The 10,151-nt window shown below is 45.0% G+C and overlaps 1 protein-coding gene across 1 annotated transcript; it reads left to right on the top strand.

Annotated features, from left to right (window-relative positions):
* The first annotated feature begins 369 nt into the window (after positions 1 to 369).
* On the top strand, positions 370 to 6,380 carry LOC139663071 (tyrosine-protein kinase CSK). Its single transcript, XM_071541602.1, has 8 exons — positions 370 to 490; positions 1,396 to 1,461; positions 1,587 to 1,686; positions 1,965 to 2,055; positions 2,776 to 2,849; positions 3,503 to 3,698; positions 4,159 to 4,245; positions 4,844 to 6,380. Exons 1-8 carry the CDS (start codon positions 451 to 453, stop codon positions 5,024 to 5,026), a joined length of 837 nt encoding a protein of 278 aa, XP_071397703.1. The 5' UTR covers positions 370 to 450; the 3' UTR covers positions 5,027 to 6,380.
* Positions 6,381 to 10,151: the final 3,771 nt, after the last annotated feature.

The raw sequence follows: 10,151 nt of genomic DNA, 5'->3' as shown, positions 1-10,151 counted from the left end.
TGAATTAAAAAAATTACAACCAAGGTGATTAACTTGCTAATTTGTGCTTCTACTGGCATTAGATTTGCATTAGTGTGTGTTGGGTCTGGCCACTACTGCAACCTTCACCTGCTCTGTTGAAACTTCAAAGACACGACTACTTCCTGCCCCCCGGCCTGCAGAAGCTGCTCTTCCCTCTGGGTCTAAATCTGCTATGTTGGATACTTACAAAGAGAGCCAGCCAGCCAAAACCCCTGTGCACAGTCCATGCCAAAATGATCTCTATTATAAACATGAAAACGTTTTTTCATCTTGTCTACTTACTAGCTAGCAGCTATATCCATGTTTTGCACAGCAGTCCGCTTCATCTATTCATGCATTTTTTATTTTTTTTATTCTCTTTAACTCTGTCCCCAGCATTACACCAAAGACGCAGATGGCCTGTGCACCAGGCTGATTAAACCCAAGCTGATGGAGGGAACAGTGGCGGCTCAGGACGAGTTCTCCAGGAGTAAGGACACACACTGAGCTCTCATAACACTGGTCCACAGGGACATTAACACACACACACACACACACACACACACACACACACACACACACACACACACACACACACACACACACACATACACACACATACAGCTCTCACAGACACTGGCCTACTGGGACGTTAACACAAATGCACACTGGGATATTAGTGTGTGTGTACGCTGTCACACTAAGCTCATAAACACAAAGTCTACAGTGGGCATGAAGATGTATACACACACACACACACACACACACACAGCCAAAGCCTGCGTCTCCCACAATGCTCTGCTATTATCCCAGTCTTAATAGCATTAATCAACAGAGGGTAATTAATCTCTCTGTGTCTGGGGACGGCTGCTGGCGTCCACCAGGCAGAGGGTTTCACCAGCTCTCAAGGTCAACGCTAGCCTTCCTCTCCACCTCTGCCTGTCTCTTCACTCCTCACCCTCTTCCCATCTGACCTGAAGAGCAAATTCTTACACGGAAAAATGATGAAAAGCTAAATGTTGACGAATCAAGATAAATGTTGAACTAAATCGAGGCTTTCCCTCCAAAATGAGATGTCCACCACTTGAAAAGTGGGACGCATCCAAGATGATTGCTGGCATGAATGTTGAAAGTTGAATTAATGTTTTGATAGTTTAGTTTAATAGTTGTTGGCGGTCTTCAACTCAAAAAACACAAAATATTGACTATTATTATGTTATCTGTGTTTTTTGATATTGACAATAATCATCAGGTATGTTGTTTTTTTTTTACTGTTTGTGCTTTCCCTTGGATGTTGTACATTCGTCTTATTGGGCCTATAGCACAATAGACAACAACTAGTTTTTATGTTTTGGCTGTGAAGACTGCTAAGTGTCATCTGTCCTCTCTTGCCAGGCGGCTGGGCCTTGAACAGAAAGGAGCTGAAGCTCCTCCAGACCATTGGCAAAGGGGAGTTTGGAGGTGAGGAACTGATCTGTAATACCACAGTAAAAATACCTCTATCATACCCATAATCACAGTAAAGAGGGTCCTCTTGGATGTTGGTTCTATACTTAAGTTTCACCGTGTGTCTGTGTCCCTGTCAGATGTGATGGTGGGGGACTACAGAGGGACCAAGGTGGCAGTCAAGTGTATCAAAAACGACGCCACAGCGCAGGCTTTCATCGCCGAGGCCTCTGTCATGACGTAAGCTGCTACAACTCTGCTTCATCCTTCATACTGTGTGTAAAATACTTGTGTGTGTGTGTGTATGCAGGTGTGTTTTCTACTTTCAAATATAAGGTGATTCTCCATCACTGGTTGATGTGTTTTTAAGTGATTTTTGATGTGATTTGATTTATTTTAGTCAAAAAGAAGATGGTATCCATATACACCCATTTCTCATCTTATATTGAGATGTTCAGAGTGACCTTAATGTATTGTTCATTCCAACTCTGGATCTTTCTGTTTCTGTGTCTCTACAGGCAACTGAGGCACAACAACCTGGTGCAGTTGCTAGGGGTAATTGTGGAGGAGAGGGGCAGTCTCTACATCGTCACAGAGTACATGGCCAAGGTCAGTCACACTGCTGACTCTTTCTAGATGGTCCAACAATGTTTCCTGTCATGGAAAACCTCTTGAAGTTGTGGATTTTGTGTTGTCCAAGGCTCATAATGATAACGGAAAATGCTACGTGCAAAAAGATTGGGAAATGTCACAGAAATTTGCTAATTTTTAAAGCTGTCGAGGCTTTAATGTCAATTGCAGCTGCTGGCAAGCAGGTACCTTTGGGGAAATAATCAGAATTTAAGCCAATAATTATAATCACCTAAATGATTTCCTGATAACATTAAGCCCCAAGTGATATATTTTAACTAGCCATGTGGCATTCCAATTAGCTATGAGGAAAAATAAAGTCTAACAATGTGTTTGCGCTCCAAGTGATGAAAGTCATGGAAAAGTCATGGCATTTGATCAGCAACACTGTTTGGCACCTTGCCCTGTCTGCAATCAAGTCTGGTTTTTTCCCCTCCCTCAATTTCATGTTGATATGTTGCAAGTTTTTAAAATGGACATCGTTTAAAAACTATTAAATACTTAAAATACACCATACATTGTAGTTCTGTATAGGTCAATGGATTGAACATTGTACTCTCATTGTCAGGGTTAGAGGTTTGTTTGGAGCCACCCAAGCTAAAAATGTACTTACTCACGGCACAGTAAGGTGCTGTGGGATAAAAGTGTTCTCCAAATGCCATATGCTTGTTTGTTAAATGTGTGTGTACTCTCTCTCAGGGCAGTCTAGTGGACTACCTCCGCTCTCGGGGACGGACCGTGCTGGGCGGAGACTGCTTACTCAAGTTCTCTCTGTAAGTCTCTTTCATCCTAATTTGATTTGTACAAAAGACAAACGTTTCATCAGCGCTTCTCAGGGTCTAGTGATGAACCGCGGTGCTTTGGCTGTCAGGATTTGAATTGAATTTCGAAAGAAGAAGGCCAAGGCGCTCATCTAGGAGGATAAAAGAGCCATTTGTTTAGGTAAACAACCAACGCATGGGTCGTTTACCTTGATAAATTGTTGGTTTATCTGCGAGTCAAGTGCCTTAGCCTCCATTTAATTTTAATTTAATGTAGTCATTTAGCTGATGCTGTTATCCAGCATGACTTAAATTGAGTGCAACTGTAGCTTAAACACCTCAGTCGCCAACCAATAAGGACAAGTAACAAATAGTATAAGCATCCAAATGTAAGGATTGCAAGGTTCACTGTTATAGTGTGAACTGTAACCCTAGAATGAACATGTCAGATAGAGAAGTGCTAGGAAATGGGTAAGAGGAGGTATAATGGTTTTGTTATTAACTTCAGCTTCAACCTCAACTATAGCCATAGATATACATAGATAAATTAGCATATGTGCACCTGGCTCTGATAGGTGAAGGTCGTTATAAAATTTGGTACAATTATCTCAGCCATCCTATCCTCACCGTTGTCTCTCCTGTCTCGCTGTGTCCTCGTTTCCCAGCGATGTGTGTGAAGCCATGGAGTATCTGGAGGCCAACAACTTCGTGCACAGAGACCTGGCGGCCCGCAACGTGCTGGTGTCCGACGACAACATCGCCAAGGTCAGCGACTTTGGCCTGACCAAGGAGGCTTCCTCCACACAGGACACTGCCAAGCTGCCTGTCAAATGGACCTCGCCCGAAGCACTAAGAGAGAAGGTGAGAGGACAAGCGAGCAGACCGGGAGTAGAAGATAGGTGGGGTTCAGAGTATCAGGACAATTCACAAGTCTTGTCCCGATACCAGAATTTTGACTTCAATACCAATAATGTAGCAGCTTTTGCCACAGGGGTTTTGATGTCATTTTGTTGTCTGTCTTTGTGGCTCTGTAAGCAAAATAGTTTCATACTTTGCTCCTGGCATCAGTATACCAATCCACACATGTACGCGCTCTATAGGTGAAGCTGAAGTAGAATTTCAGCTTGCATAACACATTTGTTAAGTATTGAATGTTTGTATTTTGAATTCTGTCTTTTGTAACAGTATTGAAGTAGTATCAAAATTTCAGCTATCGTGACAACACTATTCAAAATGTGCAATCCCTATCTGTTTGGCTGCCTTTGAAAGCCTTTGTTTAATGTCTGAATTTGGGATCCTCCTCTTCTCTCGTGTTAAACAGAGGTTCTCCACCAAGTCGGACGTCTGGAGTTATGGCATCCTACTTTGGGAGATCTATTCCTTTGGGCGTGTGCCTTACCCCAGAATTGTAAGTACCTTAACCAGGCCTCTGTGGCTCACTAAGGCCTGAAGAGTGCCAGTAGATGGCAGGCTTTATTGCAAAGACCAATAGTTTGGACCTAGACCAAGATTAATGGGGTGTGTTGTATGTTCCGTGTTGACCTCAAAACAAACAATTGTATGGCGTTAGACTTAGGAGGGAGCAGGTTGAGGAGTAATGCAGAGTTCCTACACAGGTTTGAAAAATCTGGCAAAGTATGGACAATGAATTTGAACATTTCCAAATCTTGAAAGGTTTGAAAATTGCACAAAAAGATTTGAAAAGCTAAGGAAAATGGTAATGCAGTGCCAATACACATACAGTATGACACCACAATTCACATTACATATTTTGATATTTGTGGTTATGAACAATAACCTTCAGCTAGGGTGTTGTGGCATAGACAGTCATACTATCAGCATGCATCAGCTGACCAGAATTTTCATGGCAAATTCTGGAAAATGTATGGTATTTTGACATAGAAAGCCTGTTCAACCCCTGATAATGACAACGTTGTGCTCTCTCTCTCTCTCTCTCTCTCTCTCTCTCTCACTCTCTCCCCCCCCCCCCCCCCCTCCTCTCTCAGCCCCTGAAGGAGGTGGTGCCCCGGGTGGAGAAGGGCTACAAGATGGACGCCCCGGACGGCTGCCCGCCCGTGGTGTACGACCTGATGAAGCAGTGCTGGACCCTGGACTCGGTGGTGCGGCCCTCCTTCCGCATGCTGAGGGAGAAGCTGCAGCATATCAGAGCCAAGGAGCTCTACCTGTGAAGAGGAAGAGGCGAGGAGGAAGAGGAGGAGGAGGCGAGACGCAGCCCAGCGCAGCCATGGAGGAGGTGGAGGAGGAGGAAGAAGAGGGACCACCACACCCCCCCTCCTGCCTGCCCAGCCTGTGGACCTCATGGGACTGCCGTACTGTTGCTGCCTCCCCTGACCTCAGTTGTCCGTCAGTCTTCCTCTGCTTCCATAACAAGGACTGTTTCTGTTTGTGTTGTATAGCTTTTGCCAGACAGTTTTCCTCCTCTCTCGACGGGCCACCGCTCTATCCTCCTCTTATACCTCTCTCTCTCTCTCTCTCTCTCCCTCTCTGTCTGTCTCTCTCTGTCTCTCTCTCTCGGTCCAAGTTTCTCTTCTCTCTCTCTCTCTCTCTCTCTCTTTTTTCCCCCCTCCTCTCCTGAACATGACATTAATTGGGGGGGAGGCTGGCCTTTTCCTCCACATGTTTGTCAGGTGCTCTTTCTTCTTCTTTCTTCTTTCTCCCCACCCCTCCACCCACTCCTCATCATTCCTGGATCTCTGTATCACGGTGTGGCTCTGCATGCTTTTCATCTCCCCCCCTTCCCCTCCCCTCCCTTTCTATCTTTCCATCCCCCCTCCTATCCCTCCCTCCCTCCCCTCAGCGTGTCGTCAGGTGTGGGGCCTTCGCTCTGTGCCAAAGTGCCTCCAGTCTACAGAGCTCCAGACTTCCCTCCAGCACTCCTCCAATTGGACTATTCTGGTTTGATTTTTTTGTTTTTTTTATTCCTTTTTTTTTTTTAAAGAAACCTTTTTTTATTGCTTTTTTTTCTGTTCAGGGAGGTTGTTAATTTGTTTTTAGTGCCGTCTCCTCCCCGCCACCTTCTCCCCTCCCAGATTGGGTTTTTCTTTTTTTTCTCTGTGTCCATAAAGAGAGCGTGAACAGGAAGAGAGAGGCGTTGCGGGCCAGTATCACGTTCGCCGCCGCCGCAGCCGCCGTCCTCCAACCAAGTCAACTCGGAGGTGGTGGAGGGGGGCAGGACTTAATAGGAGGAGAAGGGGGGGAGAGGCAGTTCACAAACGTGGTTGATTCATCATACGTGGGCTTGTTTTTTATATCAAAATATATTTAAAGGATTAAAAAAAAAAAAAAGAACAAGGAAAAAAAACTGACTGGGACGGAGGAGAAAAAAAAAAAAAAGGATGACTTTCAGCAGCCGAGAGGAAAGACTCTTCTTGTCTCTTGGCGTTAGGAATGTTCAGTGTCTCTGTGAACGCTGGGGTCGGGGTGGTGCATGCTGTGTGTGAGAGGCCTTGGGTTCAACTGTCAGTGCTTTCAATGTTCATTGTTTTATTATGCTACCATGATTATGAATAAATCATTCCATCTGAACAGTGTGGAAACACCTGCATCATGATATCTTAGGTGGGAGTGGAAGGGGGAAGGGAGGTGTGTGTGTCTGTGTGTGTGACATTTGAATATAAAAAAATGTATTAGAGTTACTATAAAGGGACCTTAACACACCCTCTGGCGGCCATAGTGGAGGCCCTCAGCAGAGATTGATTCTCTCTGGGTTTAGTTCAACAATGGGACAAATTGAATACTGATTCATAATGGATTTTTTTACTTTCATTTAACCTGGGAAAGTTGACTGAGCACCATTCTCATTGTTTTGCAGAGCCGAAATATACACTACCAGTCAAAAATTTGGACACATGCATTTTTCTTTATTTTTACTATTTTCCACATTTTAGAATAATAGTAAAGACATCAAAACTATGAAATAACACAAATGGAATTATGCAGTGACCAAAAAAGTGTTAAACAAATCAAAACTATCTTACACTTTAGATTCTTTAAAGTAGCCGCCCTTTGGCTTGATGGGAAGGCAAAGGCTTTGGAAAGTAATTCATACAAAGGCATTAACTTCACTATTTATATTTGTCTAAGAAACAAATTTTAAGCATTTCAGCATAAGCCTTTAGATCAAAATGGTTTTAAGAGAATGAAAAGCATAGTACATTCAATCAGGTGTGTCCAAACCTTTGACTGATAGTGTATGATAAAACAAAGATATCTAGGATTACGAGAAATATCAGATAAAGTCTAAGAGAAATTATTTTATCAACATGTTTTTTTTTTTTATATTAACAAGGCATTAAACCAAACCCAGTTCTTTCAACTCATTTTTCAACTGATAAGCCCTCAGGATACGTTTCTCGAGGAAGTGACTCCTCTGTCTGTCTCCAGGCCTATCTCCTCACAGATGTACAGCTATAAATAATCCTCACACGATCTTCAGCATTTGATACCAGAAGTGCTATGAACGGGTGGTGTAAGGCTCTGATATAGCTGAAGTGCCAGCAGAGCATTCAAGGTGTGAGTAAATGTGTGTGCGAGTGCGTTTCGTGTCAGCCGCTCTGTTCCTCGTGGTTAAAATGGAGCTTCTTTCTTCCCGCTGCTCTTCGGAGAGCCTCTACTTGCCTCCAGTGACATTCTGCAATCGTCACGAGTGACTCACCGCCTGGAATCACAGCAGCCATCCTGCAACAGCTCTGAAGGCCTCTCTGTTCACGTGACCATGTGCCTTCCTTCCATTTTTACTCAATTATCCTCTACTCCACTAAATCTCATCTTGTCTCAAAAGTCTCACTTTGAGTTTCACCAACCCCCTCCTATCCCTTCTGCATCCTACGCTGCTGGAGCAAACAGTTGTCTGGGGCATGATTTCATGTGATTCCCATGAATTTTAATGGCAGTGACAGGGCGGTAACAATGGGCTGGTTACGTAAGCTAGGCAGTTGCGCTCATGGCCAAGACTGTGCCGCTGTCGGGACCTATCATCACTCCAACTCCAATTTACCATCCTGCCACGGCCGCACGAGATGGGCCTGCTGCAGAGGTCCCCCGCTCACTTTGTCTCCTCGGCTCACTGGCAAAAGTACAGCTCATTAGCCGACTGGGAACATTTTTTTGGAAGTCGCCTCGCTGCCAGAAGTCGCCACCGGGAGGCATCGTGAAGTCTGAGTCCTGAGGGGAGCTGAAATGGAGCAAGCGGGCACATAGCTTGAACTCTATAATGTAGAGTGTAATTAGGAAATGGTTTCTTTGCGTAATCAGACTGTAGACATGTTCACGTTCCACTAGAGGGGTCAAGAGTACAGAGGCAGCCAGGAGCTGCATCCCTGTGGCTGCTGGAGGGTCAATGTCTTGTTCAAGGACACTTTGTCAGAGTTGGACACATTGGTTGTTGCGGAGAGCGAACCATGTGACCCTCTCTAACCACCAGACCATCCTGCCTCTCCTGTCCAGTTGGTGATGCTTTCAAGCTCCATACCACCACTCCCTAATCTACATGCATTGGGAAGCATGTTGGTTAGGGAGTCCACCTAGTAGCCGAAGGGTCACTGGTTCAATCTCAAACCTGCTAAAAGGCACATTGCCCAAGGATGGATATCGAACTCTAGGTAACAGCTAATGTGTACCACTGTGTTCAAATGTGTTGATACACAATAAACACAGTGGTCAGTTGCTTCCAGTATGTCCCTATGTTCCAGCATGTCCTTGTACAAATAAAACCATACATACACAGTGACACTGGAAGCTAAACCCTGTGTAGCTGTTTAGTTTGTCTTTGGCAGTGGAAGGGTGTCCAGGGAAATATTACCAGGACATACTGTATCAGAGTCACTCAGGGCCAAGTCTTATCCAGTTCTAATTCTCATGTTTATAATAAAACGTGTCATATAATCTCATGGGATGGGTAACCAATGAGGTACGATATGAAAATCTGAAAATGTATTTGCTCAAACATGTAAAACCAAAGCATGCGAGGTTTCACTATGGGAACCCGGTGGTGAGAGTTAATGCAAGGTCCTTGTTTCCACATGATTCCGTCTCTCACGTTCACACTCGAGTAATCCTGACAACCACACACAGCTCCGCGCTCTTAGCAGGCGCAAGGAGGAGGATAGATGTGTTAATCAGCTTTCGATAAGTTATGGATCTGTGCTGCTGACGGCAGCCAAGCACACTCGACAGCAACAAATTAGCTCCTGAATTAATCTGATTACGCCAACAGGTTTTGGGGTAAGTCCGCGAAGATGCTGAGGGCTGCACAGGTTTTGTGGAGTTGGCATGTGCATTGTCCTCGTTTGGACCTGACAGATGAACATGTGTGACAGAATGAGGGCAAGATTGATGAGGTCACCTTTACTCCCAATCAGCCTTGGCTCCATGTGCTGCAGCTGGGTTACGTGACGGCAGATTACTTGAAGCCACATCCCCCATCGGGGAGACGCGCTATTCGGTATGCTGTCCCTGTCCCGGTATCACTCAGCATTAACATTCTTTTAACCTCCCGTTTTTTTTTTTTTACAGGGAAGAGTTTTGCTGAGCTCCATGCTCTCTTTAAGCTCCACCCTGCTTCACATTCACACAGTTTCTCTAATACCCACCTGGGAGCTGCCCAGTACAACCACAGTCTTCTGCTATTCGCCTCATCCTTTATATATGGTCCCACTAAACTAGTGCACATATTCACACCTAGGAGCTTCACTGGAGCAATTAGGAGGTTTTCATGTCTTGTTCATGTTCCCTGTCCACAATTTCCCAGCTGGTCCAGGGATTTGAACCTGCAACCTTCTTGTCACACTTATCTCTTGACCTTTAGGCTCCTGCCGCCCTCGCCATGCAGGGTTTACCTGGTCGGCCACAGTATGAAGCTAGAACAGATCGGTTTTAAGACAGGTTAGTGACATGGCGGATTACAGGGGAGAAACACATGACACCCCTGAATTACTGAGACTGAAAGGGGTTTGTTTATACAGTTCCAGCAGCGTGTGTGGGTGGCAGTTCTCAGTTTCCAGCCTGTTTCTGTGACAGCGAGCGGGCGTTGAGCTGACAGGAGATGAAGGAAATAGTATTGACATTGTCAGGCCAATGTGTGGCTGTCTCAGCTGTGCACATGGCCCCAATGACGGAGATCTTTTCACACGGCCGCATCACTCCCCTCCTGTCTGGGCTCAGTCCTCTCGCTTCGCTGAACAGCACCAAAATAAGCTTTTTGCTTCAGCTGATGTCTCCCGCTGCAATTAGCTTCTATTTGGGGACATGCGTGCAGACAGCAGCATTAGCATTTCAGATATGGGTGCCACTTTT

This window comes from Centroberyx affinis, unplaced genomic scaffold, assembly GCF_046629955.1.
Source record: "Centroberyx affinis isolate AG114_WGS23_722 - 3 ecotype Tasmania unplaced genomic scaffold, CSIRO-AGI_Caff_v1 ptg003909l_1, whole genome shotgun sequence".
Classification (NCBI taxonomy): Eukaryota; Metazoa; Chordata; class Actinopteri; order Beryciformes; family Berycidae; genus Centroberyx; species Centroberyx affinis.
Note: the sequence above shows the minus strand (reverse complement) of the source record. Positions and strands in the feature narration are given on the sequence as shown.

What these genes read in the sequence shown, in the direction of transcription:
- LOC139663071 (XM_071541602.1), top strand. Translation starts at nt 451, where the DNA reads ATGGAGGGAACAGTGGCGGCTCAGGACGAGTTCTCCAGGA. An exon ending in TCACAGAGTACATGGCCAAG is followed by an intron (nt 2,056 to 2,775) that starts GTCAGTCACACT and finishes ACTCTCTCTCAG; the next exon opens with GGCAGTCTAGTGGACTACCT. An exon ending in CCGAAGCACTAAGAGAGAAG is followed by an intron (nt 3,699 to 4,158) that starts GTGAGAGGACAA and finishes CGTGTTAAACAG; the next exon opens with AGGTTCTCCACCAAGTCGGA.